General features: G+C 26.3%; 1 protein-coding gene across 2 annotated transcripts in view; it reads right to left on the reverse strand.

Annotated features, from left to right (window-relative positions):
• Positions 1-7,230: 7,230 nt before the first annotated feature.
• The window catches only part of LOC136075119 (uncharacterized), a 180,049-nt gene continuing 164,214 nt past the window's right edge, over positions 7,231-23,065 (reverse strand). For both annotated transcript variants that reach the window (XM_065787428.1, XM_065787429.1), the window contains 3 exons: positions 15,989-16,554; positions 13,903-14,315; positions 7,231-7,856 (listed from right to left, as the gene is read on the reverse strand). In XM_065787428.1, coding sequence (XP_065643500.1) covers positions 14,176-14,315; positions 15,989-16,554 — 706 coding nt within the window. In that variant the 3' untranslated portion in view covers positions 7,231-7,856; positions 13,903-14,175. The remainder of the gene's footprint in view (positions 7,857-13,902; positions 14,316-15,988; positions 16,555-23,065) is intronic.

Below are 23,065 nucleotides of genomic sequence, written 5' to 3' on the forward strand. Positions count from 1 at the left end.
TTCATTGAGCAGTTTTGAGAGGCTTGGCGCCATGCATTTATGCAATCGAAAAATAAATCTTCGAAAACAATTCTGAAAAAAACAGACATTTGTCTAACAAGGCTTGTACCATAAACTAATAAAGCAATTAGACTGAGTTCTGGAGTATATAGATTTAATCTAGCTTCAAACACAATATCTCAAGTCAACAAGTAAAGTTGGATTAGGTAGCAGTTCTGATGTTTTCAATAAAGCAACGATAGGTTCATTAAAATATAAAGGCATGATTATGTCTTTAGTTGAGTGGGGCAGTAAATAAGATTTTCATCTTTTACTTTATTCATTATATTTAAAAAAACTTGTCAGTGCACAGCAGTTGCAGACTTTCTCCGGTTGTGGGTTTCATTAATATATTGCATAGCTTCTAAACAATTCCAAGTAAACGGTATGAGCAGCTCCTTCCATAAACAACTAATAAAGTATGTTTCTCATTAATGCTTGAGTAAGTTTTATTGTTTAGATCAGGAACTATTTTCTATGCACGCTGCTCTTTTAGTAAAATACAAAGTTTACACATTGATTTAAGTTGCAGTCCCCTCCTCTCTGAGAAACTAATAATAAATGCTAAAAATGAAGTGGGAACACTAAACGAAACAAGCAAATAAGAAAAACTGAGGCAGGTTGCTAAAAGAGAAAGACTTGATGTTTCAAAATCCCATTTTTTATCTTTAATTTGAGAAGAAACCATTTTATATTCTTTAATGGCTAAAAAAGCTTCATCATGATCTTTATAATGTGGTCCAAACCATTGAACAACCAGTTGAAAAGCCATCTTACTTATTCTTACTCCATTATTATTAAACAGGAAAAGATCAGCATAAAAATTGAAATTAATTTTTTTAAGTTCTTCACAATTGAACTGCTTTCAATTTGTATAAATGAACTGACTTCATTTATACAAATTGAAAGCATGAGCTGCGATTTCATATCTGTAATGAAAAATAAGATTTAAATTTAACAATATCACAAATTAGGGTATTATATTTATTGATATGATATTCAATAAAGTTCCTAGAAACAATTATTATTAAGTAACTATAACATTAATTGTATTTATTAGTATCATTATTAAATATTAACAACTAAAAATATTTCTATCTATTAAGAAAATCTTTTACAAAAAGCTTTTACAAATTATGAGAAAACTTTATCTTTAAAAATCGAAAACTGATTTATTTAAACTGAATCAAATATAACTGGGAAAAAAAAAAAAAAATGAATTAAGATACCAAAATGATTTTTTCTCTTGCAAGAAATCTTTTTTTTCTTATTGGCTTTTTAAAAACCTATATGAAAACATACATTGACAATTAGGTTTAGGGTCATACACATTTGATCAAATACAAATAAGTTAATTCTAGATTTCCAAATACAAATTTAAACACATATATATGCAATGGGGTTTTTCTAAATACAATACTATTACTTTAAATAAATACAATTGTACTTTAAGTTGAGCAAAAGTATAAAGGTTTTTTCAGGACAGGACTTATAGAATGGTATACTAAAGAGAGGAATAAAATGTTTTAACAAATATCTCTTAACAATAAACTTTTTATTAATTTTAGTGTTAAAATTGAAAAAAAACAATGTACCTTATAATTTTTCCTTAAAAAAAAAACACCAGTTAATTTAGCTTATGAAATTATAAATACATTTCAATCAAATACAAATATTTAAGAAATTTTTTAATCAAATACAATACAAATTCAAATACGCCAAATCAGCCTATTTTCACCAAATACAAATACATATTTGTCACCAACCCTGCTTAAAATATTTACTTACAAGAGTTTTTAAATTTTTTTGTAAACACTTTTTATTATATTAATGACTTTAATAACATAAAAACATTTTTTTTAATCAGTAAAAAGTTTTACTATCAAGTGTTTAAACTGATTTGTATTAAACTTATAATCAAATATAAATTGTAATTAATTATAATTAATTATAAATTGAAATATTTACTTCATATATTTTAAAGAAATATGCCATATAAGTACGTGATATCAACTCTCAAACTTGATATCATAGATCATGTGACACTTAAATAACTAAATAAAAAAACTTAAGATGTAGTATTTTTATTGAACTTTTTAAAATCTATTAATGAAACAATAAAAAAGCAATTTAAGATCCATGGTTTCCACTTGTGTGGTTTAGAAAACTTTCTATAATGCTACCTTCTATTTTAAATATGACATGAAAGAGTTAAAGCAACTTTTTATAAGTAGATGCGCTCTTGACATTAACAGGTTTTGCAAATGAGGACAGGAAGTTTTGATACTTCAACCAGGAAAACTATCATACATAGTTTACAAGGTTCTACTAGCATATATAGTTTACAAAGTTTTCTTAAGATTACGCATTCTGGTAATAAATTAAAACAGCCTAATAGTTACCTAAAAACCTAAGTATTACCACTGAAAATTAAAAAATTAATGGATTTAAAGAAGTTAATGAAGAGCTATTTATAAATGCTTTGTACTTAAAGGTTTTTTAAATCACCTTGAATAAGCAAACCTTGAAGATTTTTTTTTAAATTCGAATAATTAAATTTTATTTCATTCATATATATAACAAACTTAACTTTGACGCAACTTATTTGTTAAGTTTTTAAAAAAATTCAATTGTTGATTTATAATTAATATTGAATTATCTTCATTGTATAACTACATATAATTATCATCACTTTTATCATTATTGTTACCATGATATTAATAATAAATAATAAATATTAATAATATATAATGATAATAATAATAATAGATATTGATAATAAATAAGAAATATAGTAATAACAGCTGGACTTTTTTTGTGGACCATAATGTAACTAACGCTATTTAACCTTAACCTGAACCCTGAGGTATGTACATTTCTTGCATAAGCAGCCCTTGGAATTCAGGTCTGCATTCACCAATGCCAACTTAACTGCTAACCTAAAAACGTCTGGGGTAAGCAAACCTGCCTGAAAATTATTTGTCAAAACCTATTGATTGAATGATAGATTTGGTTTCATATAAAATTCAGTAAAACCCTTAACTTACATATATAAATATAAATGCTGTTTTTTTTAAATAATTTTTTATATTTACAAGAGATATAATTTGCAAACAAGAGTTTATTTTTATTATCGAGATTTTAATGTTTTAATTAAAAAATTTTTTTTTACTTTTTAAAAAATTTATAAAAAAGTTATATATGTTTTAACTAATTATGTAATTTATTTTTATTCCAAGCTGAGACCTTGAGTCCTAGGGAATATTAACACTTTTCAAAAATCCTTATCAAATTTTTTACAAAAAAAATCTCGATAATAAAAACAAACTCTTGTTTGCAAATTTTATCTCTTGTAAATATAAAAAATGATTTAAAAAAAACAGCATAAATATTTATATATGTAAGTTAAGGGTTTTACTGAATACTATATGAAACCAAATCTATCATTCAATCAAAACGTTTTGACAAATATATCACTAGCCATAATAGCATGCTAAAAATGGAAATATTTGGGCAAAAAGTAATTTTATCAACTAGTAGAGTAAATTACTGCTGCAGATTTAGTAATGTATCCAGATCTGCAAAATTTTGTTTTTGACTAGTTAAAGTCAGCACAAACCAATATCAAGGGAGAAAAAGAGAGAATTGTAATTTGTAAAAGATGTAATAAAATAAATGCTACTAACTAAAAATTTACAGTCTTACCATTTATTATGAATCCCGTTCTTAAACCAATTATCTCAACTGAGTTATCCCGCAGGGTCTTTAAAAAAGCAGATATATGTTTAGGAGACAGATAAAATGTTTTGAATTGTTAAGCATGTTAACTCTTGCTTTGGAATCTGCGAATTATATTGAAAGGAAGAGAAACTTGGAGAGTCATCAGTAGTGTGAATAGATAATGATGACTTCATGGCTAAAATGCAATTTAAAATGTTTGTATCTGGACTAATACTAATAAAAGAGGAGAGCTTACCAGTGCCAGATATTTCACATTTTCCTTTTTTTGCAATTCTAACTGTTGAAAAATAACAGTTTGACTAAAAAACCGGCTTTAATCTTTCAATTTCTATTTTGTCCCATATCTTTTTTAAAATTTGTTCCAAGTCTGTTACATTAAAAAAATGAGATGTTGCATGAAAAAAAGCTGATCCAAATTTGTTTTTTTTTTAATTTTTGTTTTGTATTTTGATTTTCTGTTATACCAACCACTAGCATAAGTTCACCATCTAAATTTACTTGAAACAAAGATACAAAATCAAACAGTATTTCTGTTAATTGTGAAGTAATCTCCCACTTACTACCTTGTAACAAAAACAAAGTGACCAATCCAATATAAATATCACTTGCTAATGAATTAATAACAGGGGAATTTAAATCAGGGCAATTCATTTTTATGACACCAGGTGAATCTAAGCTAATTTTCAAAGTTAAAATCTGTTTATTTGTATTTGGAATAAATGGATAACCTTCTTGATGTGACACATTCTGAGAAACAAAAAATATACTTCTCAAGAAATATAAAAATTATTATGTAGAAACTACGGACAAAAACTATAAATAAAAAAGACTCTCTAAAATTAATTTTTAAATTAAAACAATCTCAAGGTTTCTCTTTAAAATAAAAACTAATATTCATCTATTTAAATTAAATCACTACATCCTTCGAAACTCTCTCTCTCTCTCTCTCTCTCTCTCTCTCTCTCTCTCTCTCTCTCTCTCTCTCTCTCTCTCTCTCTCTCTCTCTCTCTCTATGTATATACAGTACTGTGAATAAGTTTTAGACCACTTGTATAATTAGACGATTTTACAATTTTTTTTATATGTAAAATTTTTAAAGCGTACTTAAGTTTAATAATATGTAAGAAAAGTTGAAAGAATATATTATTTTGAATAAATGAACAAAATTGAGGAGGAAACATGAGGGATTTGTTTGTTTATTTATTAAAATGATGTGTCATAACAACTACATCCAAAGCAGGATATTTGAAGAATGCTGTTACAGAAATCAGAGAAACTGTCTTCCTTGAAGATAGAAAGAAAAGTGGTAGACCTCCTAAGCTAACAAAAGATGACAGAAAATATTTAAAAACCCTATCTTTAAGAAATATAAAAAAAGCATTAACCGAGCTGGCAAAAGACATTAACACAGCAACTGGGAAAAATGTCAGCTCTTCTTTTATTTGACAGCACCTACTTAAATTGGGATCAAAAACCAATATTACAGTGTGGCATAAAGAAAAACGACTTAAATATAAATGCAAAACAACACAAAGATTAGGCCCAGGAAATGAACCGATGTCATATTGGCAAACATATTGGCATCCATTCGTTCCAAAATTTAAATTTTGGAACGAATAGACGCCTATATGTTTGAAGAAGAATTGAAGAAGCCTATCAGGCCGAGTGTTTAAACCATACTGTTAAACACAGAGGAGGCTCTTTACAAGTTTGGGGCTGTTTATCTTCATCTGGAGTAGGTGATTTGAGCAAAATAGGGGAGCGACTCGCTGGGGAACATTATGTAGATATCCTAAGGGAACATGCTGTATCATCCGGAATGAGACTAATAGGTCATAATTTTATTCTGCAGCAGGACAATGACCCAAAACATTGTTGCCGAGTGACAAAAAATTATTTAATTGAAATTGCAGAGAAAGGAGTACTGGAATTAATGTCCTGGCCTCCCCAGAGTCCAGTTTTGAATATAATTGAGCATATTTGGGATTACCTGGACAGAAAGAAAGTCGAACATGCTCTCTGAAATGCCGAAGAATATTTTGAAGTATTTCAAAGAGAATGGCACAACATACCCCAGGATTTTATAACTAACTTGTATGAATCTATTCCCCGGCGAATATTGGTTGGAATTGAGGCAAAAGGAGGACAGTAAATGATAGGAGTTTTTTATGAAGTTTGAAAATAAAAAGTTTGTAAATGTTCCATACTTTGTGTGAAATACATGTGTTTTAATAAGTTTATAATTTAGAACTACAAACTTAAATATTAGAGAAGAATTCTCCGCGATTTTTTGAAAAAATGTAAGTGGTCAAAAACTTATTTACAGTGCTGTGTGTATATATATATATATATATATATATATATATATATATATATATATATATATATATATATATATATATATATATATATATATATACACACTGATAACATAACAAACTGTTAGAGGTTGCTTCGAGGTCAGCAGCTAGGTCTACATTTCTGAATGCCAACCTTAATTCAGAGGGCTGTATATATATTCTGTTTACTTGCAGAGTAAATAAAGACTAAAAATCTGGTCTAAAAAATAAATAAAAAACAAAATAATATTATGAAAATCTATGGTTAAACCCTAAATTTGGTTAAACCCTGGATTTCTAAAAAACTCTTACAGAGCATGCAATTATTAACTTAGTTAATCAAATAACGAACAGATTAAAAGTAAGTCAGTTTATTTAAAAACCTGTCAAAAGTAATTGACACAATATATGATTCTATAATTTTAGAAAAAATATAGCCATACTGTAACAAACAAAATATTTAGTTGGATTAAAAGCTACTTTACGGACCAAAAAAAATATGTAATCAATTGCAGTATATTAAAGATTAACAATATGGCTTATACCAAGTGAACAATATTTTAATGCCACTGTTGCAGTTATATTACTTAGTACTAAATTTGTTCAATTATTTATTTTAAAAACAAAAATTAGAGGTAAATTATGCAGTTAACAAGCTTAACTGCACCAATACCAAGAAACAAGAGGTCAAAATCAAGACATCCAAATTACATTTTGAAGGCTAGGTAGTGTCAAAGTTCCTCCTTTCTAAGATCTTGATTATAAAGAACAAAAATTATGCAAATGAAAAATTTATATACTTTCATCAAATTGTCTTTATTATTAAACAAAAAATTTTAAACATAAAAATATTTGGGAGATTATGTCTAAGATAAAACATTTGACTGACAACAAATGCAGCATTAACTATTTATGGAATAAAGGAATTATTAATTCCTACCTATGTCAGTAATATAAATTTGAATTTGACCAAAACTCAAATAAATTATCATATAAGTTTTAAAAATCAAGCAAAAAAAAGTTTGGAGTAGAGTTTCCACAGATTCCATCCACAATAATGCCATAAAATGAAACAAATTCTAATTTGTAAAAAACAACATACATAATAATATATGCAAAGGGTATGAAAAATTATTTTATCAAAAATAATCATAAAAATATATAATAAATAAAAATAAATAAACATGAGACCTGATCATATAGAAGACTTTTGAGCTCTGAAACTTCTTTAAGAATGTGCTGACTTGTATGTAAACTATTTGCTGACAAAACACTTTTTTTCTTCTTTTTCTTCTTTTTTTTATTAGTCTCCATTGGTAAATGAAAACTATTGTTTTCAATTAGCAGATTAGAATTATCATTTTTGTTTAGCTGAACAGAGTTATTGGTCCCTATTGGTGGGCTTAAACTCTTGCTTGGATCAAAACATTTGCTTTCATCTATATTGTTGGAAATAGTGTTTGCAGTATAATGTTTTAGCTTTGAAATATTTGAATTGTTTGAAATCTCTAGATAGTTTGAATTCTCTTGATTCTTTAAAGTCTGCAGATGGTTTGAATTCTCTAGATGTATTAAAGTTGCTATATGGTTTGAATTATTAAGATTGTTAGAAATTTCAAGATAGCTTGAGGACTCTAGATAATTTGGTATCTCTAGATGGTTTGAAGTCTCCAGATGGTTTGAAACCTCAAGATGATTCAAAGTCTTAACTACCCTTGTTGCATTTATTTCAGTGTCCTAAAAAAAATACTAGCAAAATTAATATATAAACTATATGAACATACAAACAACTCATACACATCTATAAAAAAACACTGCAGGGACTTCATGCAAACAACTAAAAGTTTGGGTTTGGGCATCTACAATCTATGTATAAAGGACATGGATACAAGCTTGCAATGATAAGAACGAATTCTTCTATTTTAGCCATTATCTATTTAGTTAACAATTTTAATTATTGTGATTGTTAAAAATGTGGTAGTGGTATAGTGGTAGAGCACTCGCTTTATAAGCAGTTAGTAATAATAAGTGTATTACCACCACAACCCTGGTATTTTTTTTTGGTTCATCAAAGTCTTTGTTTCAGAGATAAAGAGTTTAGAGAGGGTTGTAACAACATTAAAGTAACCTACTCAACTGTAGCAGCACTCTGGGTATTAGGGAGGAGATTAAAATTGAAAATTTTTTTTTTTCAATTATCTCCTGCAATAACATCAAATTCTGAAATAAATAATGATATTAATAAATATCATTATGTATAGGGAGAACGAGGCTAGTTGGCAGCAGGGATAAATTGACAAACTGTGTTTATCCTTAGAGTCTTTCATTGGAAAGTGCCAAAAATAACATATTTTACATTTAATACATATACTTTCTCATTAACCATTTCATTGTAGTATTGCTAGGATTAACCCATGCGCATAGGATATATTGAGATTTACGTGTTTTATGCACAAAAACCTAAATTTTGTAACTTGCTTTTTACTTTAGAAAGAAAATAGTTTACTTATCTGTTAATAATAATTGCCCACTATCTGGTTATTTTTAATTGTGGAACAGAATCACACCTGTGAATGCCATATAGAATGCTTCATCAGTAGTATCAACCTTTTCAAGTATTGCAGTTACAGCACATTCTGCTGCCTTAACCATTATTTCAAATACACTACTAAGATGAGGACCTAATAGAGCCTTAATTACAATTATTTAACTACCAAAAAAAAAGAATAACAAGTTTTGAAAATGTAACTATAATTCTTAAAGAAAGTTTGCTTGTTTATTGCGATTTATAGTTTAGTTTTAAATTTTTAAAACTTGTTTATTTTTTACACTTGGTGGCTAGTCTCTTAAATAAAAAACGTTAAAAAGTAAATCAAAGTAAAAAATAGAAATGGTTTTTAAACGGTTTTTAAAACGCAATTTTAAAAGGTTTTTAAAACGCAATTTTAAACGGTTTTTAAATCGCAATTATTCATCTTCGTTTTTTGCCATAAAAGACAATTACTTGACAACTTTTTTTAATAAACCATGTTGTAGTCTAGTTTATAACAATAAAAAGCCTTTAATAGCTGTAGAGTTATTAATTTTATCAAAGCTGTTGAGTATTTAGTTGTTGACGGTTAACTAGACTTTTAGTTCATTAGATCTGCCAACAAAATTTGTTCCATTGTCCATCAAAACTTTAAATAGCAATCTTCTATTGTTCACCATTTAATAAAAGACATAAAAGAATGAGTTTGTATCAAAATTGTATGTTACTTCCAGGTTGTCCAGCTACTTCCAGGTGTACTGCTCATGATCACATGATCACAAACATAAGAAACTTCTTTGTCTCGTCTTTTCTCTATTTTACATTGTAAGAAATCTCCCAGCAAAATCAATACTAATTTTAGCAAACGCACATTGCTCCTTTAGAAAAATTGCTGGTAGAGGGGCCATCAGTCGTTGAGTAGGTAAACATTTTTTTTTAATTTGTTGCATTTTAGTACTGCATCACAGACTTTTTCTTATTATCATATAAGCCAAAATTATTCTGATAATTTTATTAGCAGTTGATTTGTTCGCATCACATGATTTCTATTGTCATAACAATTAGTTTTGTAACTATGAGACCTATTGGCTGTAATATTATTCTTTTCATGCAAATCATTTGCATATTGACAGTTACTTATAAATTGATGTATCCATCTTTTATCATAACAAGTTTCTTCCAAAGAAGTAAGCAACTGATTTACTTCAGTAAATAATGCACAATTCATTAATACAATATTCTACTTTATTTAGGAAACATAGCATATGCAACTGCATAGTTTGTTTGCTAACTTATTTGCTGATATTCTTCTTGTTAGTAGATTCTCTACATTAATACTAGTTTGTTGGTATGTACCTTTGATTGATCACACAGGTCACTTTTTTTATGTCATATAAACATTGTTAATAAACAATAGCACTATATGCTTTATGAGATAAATCAGTAAAACGTGTTTTGTTTGTTTTTTTATTTGAGAATGTTTATCATATGGGTATGTCAGGGTGATCTTTTAAATCTTGAAAATATTGATCGACTTTACTAACAACTTTATCTAGAATTTTATCGTCCCAATTAATTCAATCAATAAAACTTTTTGCTTTATTATTAAATCTTGCGGCCATTCTTTTAAGCAAAATCAATCACATTTTAAAAGTGAAAGCAATAAAATATTGCAGCCATTTTTTAAAACGAAAAAAGCTTTTTACATAAGGTATTTTTTTGTTGGCAACAGAATGAAAAGTAAATAAATTAGGTTTTGCTTTCCAGAAAACTCCAAGCGTTTTTAAAACAGGTAACTTTCTAGAAATCTAAATTTATATGTTTTGCACAATTATTTTCAGGTGTGCTTTAGGAACTTCGATGGATTTTAAAAGTCATTTTCAAGCAAACACTTCTACTAAATAGCATAGTAAACATAGTAACATGAGTTTTTAGAATAATTTTTCTTCTGTCTTTTCATCATCTACAGAAACTATTGGTTCAAGAGTAGCTTCAAGAACAGCCTAAGAAGCCAAAATAAATTTGTATGTGTATATTCTTGCATTTTCTGGTGTTACAAGATGTGCGATGAAAAAAGCTGAGCTGGTCTTTAATATTAAAAATACTTTACATAAAATTCGTTGATTAATCAGGCTCCGCTTTTAACGAGATGAAGAAAAAGTGAAAAGTGTGGTAATCATCAACAAGATTCATCTTATTATTTTTCTCCTAATATCCCTTTTCTTGATACTGCCTTATAAAATTTTTTACTCATTTCCAATCTTTTGTTTTTTGTCAAATAATTTTCTGTGTTTCTTGCATTTAATTTAATGGCATTGAATAATTATCATTCAACTGTCCATTTTCTAAGAAATGACTACTTTAAATCATACCTTTCGCTCTCTGAGTTAAAATTTTCAATACATATCCACCAAAGGTGCATGAGCCAAATAGCTGGCTGATTAGATCCTTTTTTAAGTTTCACAATTGCACAGTGTGATTCAGCATAATCAACATGAATTAGAACATATATTTTTGGTTTTAATTCAATGCTCCATAATTCTATGTTTCTAAGATGCTTCTGCATTTTTGAGATTTTTGCTTAATTAAATATTTTTAAGCTTCCACCATCACAGTTACACCATTCTTTACACAATACACCATTACAGTTACATTAAAATTTACACCATTCGTCCTAAAGCTTGTTTTTTTTTAGTTTTTTTATTTAATGACTTCAGCAGGAATTCAACTGGCATTACTTTAAAAGAACTTTTATGCTTAACATAATGACATTTATCTTTTTTGTTTTACCTTGCAGTGACTCAGAATTCATGTATGAGAGCTACATCAGAACTCAAGTGTGACTTGGTACATTCATCATTAAGCAATGCGATGAAAACACTTTTTTTATCATCATTTTTTCATTTCAATTTTTTAATATTTGACACATAAGAATTTTCAATTATCATATCTTTTTTCTTGGGTTCCCCCGCAAATCTTTTAGTTAAATTTTTTTTGTGGAGCAAACGATTGTGATTATATGCACAACCATTAATTCCAAAAATTTTTGAGTTTCTGTATTCTTTTGACGTGTGATTAAAATTCAGAGTTTGGGAAACCTGACTAACAGTCGGCCTAAGAACCATTAAACGAAGTTTTAGAGATGTACCCTCTTTAGAAGATAATAGAATGAGTTGCCTAGTCATGAAAACAGGGACACAAGCTACACCCATGCATTGAGTCAAGTAGATCCTGCATTCAACATCCAAAACCGGAAACAATGTATTTTAAATACATCTACACCAGCATAATAGATTAAGAAGGGATCAATAACTTTGTTTTGTGTCTTGGTAATTTAGTTACTCAATTCACATAACTTAATTTCATATGTTAGTTTGCCGTCTCTGAGAAGCTGAATAACTTGATGTTTAGTTCACATAAACATAGACTTTAAAATCATTTTCTTCCTGCTTAATGCCCACACTATAAGATCTTTTATTACAAGCTTGGCCAGCGCGGCGTACGACTCATGCCAAAATATGATAATGCAAATAGTACTTGATTTTAAGAACTTGATCATTTCTGTTAAATGTTTTGTATACATTTTCAAAATGCACTGAAAAAACTATTTTAACTGTAAAAAAACTTAAAAAAAAAACTTATCCTAAAGAAGCAAAGAAGCAAATTAATTTTCATAAAAAAAAACAAAAAAAAAAAAACCAAAATTAAGATAAAATAAACTTAACTAAAATTAAAATCAAAAAAGTAAAATTAAAACTTAACTAAAATAAATAATAAACTATAACGATAAGATTATTTAAATTAGGTTTGGAATAAATAACTTTGAATCATTTATCCCTACTAATATATTAATAATATAATATTATGTGAAACATAACAATTGTTTAGTAAATACGCACATTTAAAAGTTTAAAAAAAGATTCTTAACGATTCTTCGCAGTAATGTAAACAAAAGAAAAAATAATTAAATTTTTACTTTAAAAAATTGATATGATTTTTTTATTTAAAAACAAAATACATACTTAAATAAATATAAAAAATATATATGTGATATTTATTAATACTTTATATGAAAAATCATAAGTAGTGATTTGTTACTTTATATAAATTAGATTCATAAATATAAAAACGTAAGTAAAGATCAATTCAAATGACATTCAAAAACTTCTTTTTTTCTTCTCAACAAAATTTTTGTTTTCCAGTGTATTAAATTTAACAACTCTTATATAAAGTTTATTAAAGAGAAAATTGTAATTTAAAGTCATTGCTTATAAAATAAATTTTTATTAAAATTACATTATCGCAAAAACATTTAATATAATTGAATAAAATAAAATTTATACAACTTTCATTAATACTTTAATTAAAATCATTAGTTACTTTAAAAAAAATATATCATTAGTTACATAAAAAAGCATTTTGCTAATATAAATATGCTAGTAAAGATAAATGTGTCAAAGTTATCTATTCTTAATGTAATTAAAAACAATTTTTTTCAGTGCAATTTTAAAATGATAAAACCGTGGTAAAACTGTGGTTAAAACGTCAAAACAAAATATTATTTATGTGGCCATAAAAAAGCTTTTTTCTCGCCTTCCTGGCCAAGCCTGCTTTTAGCTGATTTGATTTTCAATTTCTTTTTTATACCATTCTTCTGAGACAAAGAAACTACCCTCCGCTACCAATTATATTTTGATGGTGATTGATTAAATTAGTAAACAACTGGGGTTTGGTATTTGACAGTTCTATGAACGGGTCTGCATAAATATTGGTGCATATTAACTTTTTTTATATATCATATCAATATGCACCAATATTTATACAGCCCCAGCTATAAACCTGACTTCTGCCCAGGTCATATAACAGCCCCGGTCGTTTACTAGATTAAATGAAAATAATTGAGTTATTTTGAACTCAACATATTACTTATAAAATATATAATTTATAATTTAAACTTCTAATACATAATTTAAGATATTTGATGGTTAAAATAAACCTTTTATTAATATTCGTCCACTATCTGGTTTTTTTTTAATCATAAAAAATGCATAAATTAACACTAGTAATTTGGGTATATCATAAAATAACGAAATAATAAGCTCTTCAGATCAACCCTATTATTTTTTTTAAATAAAATTAAATATGTTTTAAATTATAGTATTAATAAAAAATAGTATTAATAATAATATATATAATAGCAATAGTAAAATGTTCATTAAATAAATATATAGAAATTAAACAGATTATGTTTACCTGCTTTTTAAAGCTCTGTGCTAATGAGCCAAGGGAGACATTACTATCCGTATATAAACAAGATTTAACTTCTCCATCACAATTTGTATCACTTTTAAATAAACTTTCTTCATCTTTGGTTCCATGAGAATCTTTATTTTTTTTACTTAATATAGAAGTTTTTGGTTTAGTCATTATTTTATTTTCTTCATGTTTTAGATTTTTTAATGCTCCTTCAGCTGAAAAAAACGATTTTGTAAACAAGCTGTCAAACACTTCATTATGAACACTTTTTTATGCACTAGTAAAAATTTTTTCACTATAACTATCTTTATCTAAAATATTACACCAGTCAATAACTTCTGTCTTCATATCATAGTCTATGTAACTACATGAGTCAAACACAGGGTGCAAGTGCACAGATTGTGAAACTTCTAAATCATAAATGTAAATAAAATTGAATTTGAATATAAAAAACAAAAAAGACTATAAACATTCTAATCTAAAAAATACTAAAACGTTTTTGAGTGTCTAGAGCTTTTAGGAAAAAGATATTGATTAGATAACAGGATATTTTAGTATGTTTTAAAATTAAAATCGCTACATCAACTGAGGGTTTGGACTGGGGCAGCAACCCATTTTTTCATTACTCTTTATTTTTTATACAAAAACAGTATATTATAAAGATAAGCAAAATGAGTAAGCTATTGCTGTTATATATATATATATCTATATACCTATATATCTATATACCTATATATATATATATATATATATATATATATATATATATATATATATATATATATATATATATAAATATATATATATATATATATATATATATATATATATATATTAATAAATATACAAAAAAAACACACACACACACACACACACACACACACACACACACACACACACACACACATATACAAGCGCACACTATTTAATGTCTATGATTCCACACTAGTTTGACTTAAATGGTTTACATAGTGTCATTTAAAGATGAAATGAAAATGTTAAAACATTAACATGTACATATTACAACCATATGTCATTTCTGGTTTTAACTAGCTTTGCAGATCAGAACTAGGATTTCTTTTATTGCAATAACACCACATGAAGTTCTACAACCTATTGTTTACAAGCTCCTCCTTGCTCTCAATTAAATTAGGAGTTTTATATCGAAGTATCCTTCTCCTACGTTAGCTACACAACTGAGAAACTTCACTTGCCTTTGATATAAGATCAGTTTAACATCTATTGCAGGTTAAAGTTGGTATAAAACAAATATAGTCTTAAATAATATCTTTTGAGACTAATATCAAGAGAAAAAAAAGGATATTACAAAAACTAAATTTTTTTTTAATAGTTATAAATGTCTTTTATGCAGCTATATAAAAGATATACACATTTATATTACAGCAATTAATGATAGCTGTACAATTGTCATTTATGGCTCTAATAAATGCCTTAGATACTTGTTAAACCTAACTACCTGCTAAATCCTAAAATCTAAAAAGTTTGCTAAAGTCCAGCAGAGCAGTTATATTACATGCACAATTAAATATTCATTTATTTTTTTGATATATTAGAGACTAGAGGCAAAAGTAATTTTGTATTCCTAATACTTTTTTTTATATACAATGCTTATAAATAAGGTGCACACAATAAAAATTTAAGCAAACAAAGTCAACTAGGCCATGGCTGAAAGTCCAAATAGATCATATGTCTACAATAGGTCATGTGTACATATAATATACTGTATTGATAGCAGATATATCTTTTTCTAAAAACTAAGGACACTCAAAAACACTGCCACAATGCAAACAAAAATTAATATAAATTAAACTTTTTAACTGACTACATGCATTTTATGTTAAATTATGTTAATTAAACTAAGGTCCTTTTAGTAATAAAATAACATACTTTGTAAGTGTTATCTTGCAGTAAAGCATTTAAATTTATTATTTTTATAAGTTGCCTAATTTAATGCGAACCTGTACTTGTTCACAATAGGTCTTTAACCATAAACTAAGCACAATGCGTAACATGTGTATTTTCAAAACAAAAATAGAGAAAATAAATGAAAATAAAAACCTACTTTGATTTCCAGCTTCATCGTTATCTTTTATTTCTATAATAGGGCTACACATTTTCTGTTTCCTAAATTTATATTCATTATTTTTATTTTTAATAACATTGTTTATACTATTATCATTGACTTTATTAGAATCTATTGTTTTCTTAGAAACAATGTCATAAATCTCATTGGATATATCTTTAAAAGTTTTTATAAACTGACTGTTTTCATCATCACAATGGTTATTCAAGAAAACATGATCATCGAACCCACACATAATACGATTCACCTCATCCAGCATGCTATCAACAGTAATGTTCAATTTTGCATCTTCTTTTTTTTCGACTGTACTATCCACAATATCACCTACCAAAAATTCATGTACAGAAACTCTAATGCAATTCCTAAAATCAATTTCATTTTTACTTTCTATTTTTAAATGTTGAGATTCTTCGATGTAACGGCAAGGCATTAAAGATTCTTGTTTTTTTTCTAAATTAATGATGCTTTGACTTTTTTGTTTTAATTCTTGACGCATTTTTTCAATATCTTCTTCGTCCATATCAAAATCATCGGTATTTGTAGAACTGAAAAAAAAACATTAAACAAAAACATAAAAAATAAATAAATTAAAAATTATAGCTTCGGGGGAGGAAAGGGGAAGGGAAATAATATTAAATATCATAACAATTTAAGATATAAAACATTTAATAAAAAAATTAGTAATTAATTACCAGTGTAACTAACATTAATGAAATGACAATGGAGTAAAAAGATACCATCATAAAGTCACAAAAACATTTTTAAATATACTTATGAAAAAAAAATAATTAAGGAGATTCATTTGGTCTTACACACAAGCAAGTTTGGTTTTTAACTCAAACATCTAATTCAAATTTAAAGAGATCAGAAAAACATTTGTGTGTGTGTGTGTGTGTGTGTGTGTGTGTGTGTGTGTGTGTGTGTGTGTGTGTGTGTATGTGTGTTATTTTAATAATTTTTAAACTATTTAGCTTTTTCAATACTTTTTTAATAACAACTTATTTATATGACTTGTTATTTAATTATTATTTAGCTCATTAAATCAACTATTTAAATTTTTTTCTGAATTTTATTTTTCTTGCTTAAATTGTTTTACATTTCAAATTGATAAGGTTGAATAGACATTTTATTAAAAATTTAACTAAGTTGTTATGCTAAATATCTAATTAGCAAAATCATTTTTTTCTTTGCAAACTAGAATTCTAGTAATTGTTTTATTTGCTAGTTTCATAAAAAATGCATTTACCTTAAAATTTAAAGCATTAACCAAAAATTATAGTAAACATGAAATATAAAAAAATATTACCACCCCAGTGGAAGTATGTTCAAATGTCCCAGGGTCATGTCATACTTTGGATTTGTACTGATATCTACACTTAGAACATAACACCAAGAAAAAAAAAAATTTTGGGGTCCAAGAAAAAAAAATACATTTCTGTAAACACACAGAAAGGCCAGTACTTTTCCTTACATGTAAAAAAACTATAAGATATTTTAAAAAAGATTTTAAAATATCTTATAGTTATGGAATTATTCCATAACTATAAGATATTTTAAAATCTTTAGAATTATCACAATAGACAGAGGTTTTATTTGATAGGTAATGTGTTCTCATAACAATTATGGTTACTAAGTTACTGAACAAACAATTTCAAATAACTTTATTCTTTAAGTTGAAAAAAAATTATACCAATGAAATGGTCAAGCTCAATATCTTTATAAGAAGGTTTAAAAATAAGGGAATACTTATATTTTAAATACTTGTTTAATTATTTCCAATGGCAAATGAAACCATATTCAGACTTGGTATTTGAATGTACTATCTTTACATATAAATAAATTACAAATAAAAGAATAAAAATGGTCGCTGCAAAGCAAAAATATCTTTAGTTCATTTTTGGCAAAATTGACTTTTTTGGTTTAAAATACTCCTTAGGTGCACAAAAGCTATCTTACAAAATATGGAACCAAAATTGATTCAACTTTTGCAACTATGAGTAAAATTCAAATATCTTATGTCCTAAAAAAAATAATTAAGAGACATTGTTGATGCAAAATAAATCTCAAGTCTATTTTTTGGCAAAAAAAAACGTTTTTAGTTTAAAATACTTTTCACATATAATAAATAACAAAAAACAAGTAGATTTAATCAAAAAAAAGCAGAATTAGTGATTAAATTTAAAACTTTAAATGTCTTATCCAATCTTAAGTCCATTTTGATTTTCTCAGAAAATCAAAACTGACTCAAGATTGTCTTATTTTGTAGCGGCAATTTAATTCCTAGAATTTTGTCATATTTTATATAGTTTTAAGATTTTCTTAAGTTCATTTGCATTGTTGCTTCTCATCAACTTAAATTTTTATTATTTATTTGTTCTATTATGAAAAATAAGTACTTTGAAAACAATTTGGTTTAATTAAGAAGATCAAACGCAATGACGAATTAAAAACATTAAATGGCTTTTTCTCAGAACAGCAAAATGGACTTAAAATGGACTTAAAATGGACTGTGCATTAAAATATGTATAAATCTTCTAAAAACAATTAATGTCTTCTATAAAATTAAATCTTGAAATGTGGATGTTTACTATTATAAACCGATTTTAGGAGTTTTGATTGATACCGTTTGTGACAACTTGCAACTTTTTTTCTTTGCTCATAAAACTGTTTGAAGTTGTAATGAACAGATTCAGAAGCCTGTTCTCACAAAAAACAAAGATTTGTTCCAGAGTATTTGTCTGCCATTGATTCCAAAAAAGCTGGTACATGGATGACTAGAGCATGTTATTTCAGTAATACTTTTTCATTCAATTCCATATATACTTCCTTGTTGGCATTTATGTGATTGTAAGATATGTCCAAACGTAGACCGAAGCAAGTTTTCTTGATATTATTAAGTGCTTTCATTGCACACGAGCTTTTTTAATTCATCAGGTACAATTTCAAACTTGGATATAAAAATATTGTCTAATGTTTGAATGTTATCCAATAGCTTTAAACACTGTCCTCTCTCGAACTGGCCGCTGTGCAATAAATCCAATTACCTTATTCCACATACCCATTGAAATAGATGTTTTTGTTTTTGACAGTATATTGTCACCTATGCTATACAAATCATTTGTATTTCTAGAAAATAAATAAAGCTATATTGAAGTAAGGATTTCTGCAACAAGTGTAAGATCTGGGTAGGTCTAGCAAAGGAGTTTTGATACGATTCTTGAATAGAGCAGCAGAGACTTTTTTTTCTGTGAGACACTAATCATACGAAGTGTTCTAAAAAAAAGTAGACTAAAACTCTTTATTAAAAAAATATCCAAAATGAGGTTTTATCTGTACAAAAAAATATTTTATAATACCAAACCAATTCTTAATTACCTCATGTGGCTACACATTGTGAAATGCTGCATGCCTTGCTTTGACAGTTCATACCAATTGCAGGGATGAGTAGAAGAAGCTGCCAAGATAAATGTTTGTAAGCTTTTAAGTCGAATGCTAAAAAATGCTTGAACTTATCCTGCTTCATTCCCTCTCTGTATAAGGACTTGGTTTTAAGTTCATTCACTTCACAACCAATAATACTTAAACAAACCATTAGAAATCCTTCTTCTCTATCCATTCCAATCTTCAAAATATAATCTAGGGATATTTTTTTTTCCCACTAAGCTCAGACACATTTGTACAGTAAACTAGACAATTTGTTTGCTTATTGATTTATATGATGTTATAGCAATATTATGATTGTTATAACAGTAACGTTACAAAATCGATTTGACTTGACAATAATTTCTAATACTGGTTTAGAATAATTAATGATTGCAACACAAGCAATTACCTTTTGAAAACTATAAGAAAAACTCTCTATATTGATTGTTAAACTATTCCCTTGGAGATTAGTTCCACACAAGGAATTCTTCCTTGAATAAAATAAAAGCCATAGTTCTATATGAATAGAGCTAATATATCAATAAAGTTGGAATAAAGATACAAGAATACAACACACAGTTTAACATAATATAATTAGTTGTAATAACTTAAATACATATGTATAAATAAGTGTCAAACGAAAACTAACACTAATTCTCTTTGCGATAAACAAGAATACAAAACATAACATATATATTCTTTGTAAATGTTGGCACAGAAAACCCATATAAAAATATTTATTTTTAAATTTCATTCAATAAATTAGTAATCATAATCGATATGAGAACATATTAATCATCAAATAAAAGCTATAAATATTAAAAAAAAGTCTTGGCATAATTCATGATCAAATAAAATATTTATTGTACATGTAAGGAAAAGTACTGGCCTTTTAGTGTTTACAAAAGCTTATTTCAATTTATCATTGGACCTTGAAATTTTTTTTCCGTGGTGTTATTTTCTAAAAGTAGAAGTCAGTATGGATCTAAAAAAGTATAAACATGATCCTGGAATATTTTTTTTGGTTTGAACCTACTTCCACTGGGATGTGATTTGTGTATGTGTTATTAATTACTAATAACCAAGCTTATTAGGTTACTTTTGCTAAAACTCTATTTTTTTGTTACTCAAAATAATTTATAATTTATTTCTACTGTTTATTATTTTAATTTGAAACTTTTGAAATTAGAAAAAATTTTAATAGGAGATCATATCAATTTATATTATTTTTAAGAAAAAAAGAATTTAAAGTAACTTTTTTTTAAAGTTTCTAAATAAATACTATTAAGCACCATGTAAAATACATTTTAAGAGAGTAACTTCTTAAGGTAAGATAACTGTAAAAGAGTATCTTCCAAATGTAGGATAACTGCACCAAAATAATTTATTTTAAGAAATCATTATCGTTTTAACTAATTACTGCAAGTGTAGAAGATTTACTTATTGAAACATTATATTAATACATAATTTTTAGAAGAAAAAAATCTAACCAATTGTTTCCGTAGCGAGCCATAACAGTCAGGTTAACTTTTTTTTCTTGCGTAATTGTCTATAAAACAATTGCAAATAAAAATATATTATAAAACCCCTATAACATTTTAAAGTTACATTATGTATTGTAACAAAAACAGGATTCATTAATTTACTGCAAAATGTCCGTTATTTTTATATAACCGAGACGCAACATTGTAATTAACATTGTAAACGTAACATTAAAATTAACATTGTAATTGTAACGTAACGCTATGTGAAACGTAACTTTGCGAATTGAAACTTATTTTTTTCCGCAACAAATAAGTAACAAAAAAAATTGAACTAATTAAGACGAATCTATTTTACAATTAAAATAAACAATAATAATTAGCAGTTTTAAAAAAAATACTTTTTAATTTCAAATGTCTCGACAAACGCATTGTTAAATATCGTAACTCATGATCATGAGTTACGGTATTTAAAAAAATTGTTTTATTTACAATATTGTTCAAGTATTTGTTAACAAGTATTTGTTAACTCAAGATCATGAGTTACGGTATTTAAAAAAATTGTTTTATTTACAATATTGTTCAAGTATTTGTTAACACTTTATAAAGTTAAAAAAAACAAAGATTTGAGAGGTAACATTGCGTATTGAAACTATTTTTTTTCATGACAAAGTAACCAATTGAGACGAAGATATTTTACAATAAAAATAAAATATAAGATTGTATTTAGCAATACGGCAACGGCAAACAAACATTTAATGCATTATCAAATTTATATACTTAATATTTAATTAAAAGTTAGAGAATGTAACCTTGTTACCAATTGTAACAAGTTAAGACTTAACGTAACTTTAAAATGTTATAGGGGAAACTATTAAAAGATATATTAAAACATTTACTAATTTATATTCAACAAAAGATATATTAATTTTAAATAAGTTAAATTCATAGCATTATTTTATTGGCAAAAACAAGAAACAGCCTGAGCAAATATATACAAAATATTCATAAGCAGGGGGCCACATAAAACTTTTATAAGAAAAAGAGTATATTTAAGTATTTAAAAGCAGATTTTGCATCTAATTTACAGAATTTTTTTACACAAAAGTACAAAATTTTGAACAAAAATAGAGAACTTTTTTTTATAAAAAATATGTTCAACATTCATGTTTCCATTCATGATTATGTTCAACATTCATGTTTCAAATTTTGTGAAAGGTCACTAAAAATATTTCTTTGATGCAAAAAAGTTGCCAGAAAGGGCAACTATTGATTTATATCCTCAGTTCTAGTTTTATTTTTCTAAAAATATATATATTATACTATAATATATATATTTTTAAAGGACCAAATGATTAAGTTCAAGATAACAAAAATTCAGGTTTACCAGAATTTTACATGACGGGAATTAACTGTAATATAAATATTCATGCAAATTTTAATAATTTTATAATATATAAACTTTTAAGTACAACAAAAATGCCTAGAATTCACAAGTAAAATTTAACAGTCAAATCTATGCTTCTTATGATGTTACGATGTTGCAAGAAGCTATCAAAAAAGTAAAAAGCAAATAACTATCACGCTTTAAGTATATAAAACATAACTTTTAACACTTTAAGTTTATACAAAATAAAAAGAGGAACACTTTAAACAATCTTATGCGAGTGTATATATCAGGATATATATCAGATAATATATGCTCGCTTTTTAATCTGTACATTCAATAGTTTTATGTTAGAGAAAACTTTTTTATTATGAAATATTTAAATTATCTTTTAATATCATTAATGTGACGTTTATTCAGAAAATGTTAGGTCGTAAAAAAAAGCATTTAACTGCAACTGTGAATTTTTTAAAGAAGTAAATTAATTTATAATTTTTTTTTTTATTAAAAGAATTTAAACATGATTTGAAAAAATTTAATTTACTTTTGAAGGAATGTAAAATAGTACAACGTTGAAATGTAAAATTTAGTTTAAAAGAATGTCAAATAGTTTTGCAATTTTTATTAAAGAAATTTTTTTCTTATTTTCTGCTAACAAATTCATTACATAAAACATAACTCTCTCCATCATAGATTATCATAAATTATAATATGCAAAAACATATTAAAATCTTTCTTTTTCTTATAAAAGTGTTCTTGTTTAAG

The sequence above is a fragment of the Hydra vulgaris genome, chromosome 01 (assembly GCF_038396675.1).
Source record: "Hydra vulgaris chromosome 01, alternate assembly HydraT2T_AEP".
Lineage (NCBI taxonomy): Eukaryota > Metazoa > Cnidaria > Hydrozoa > Anthoathecata > Hydridae > Hydra > Hydra vulgaris.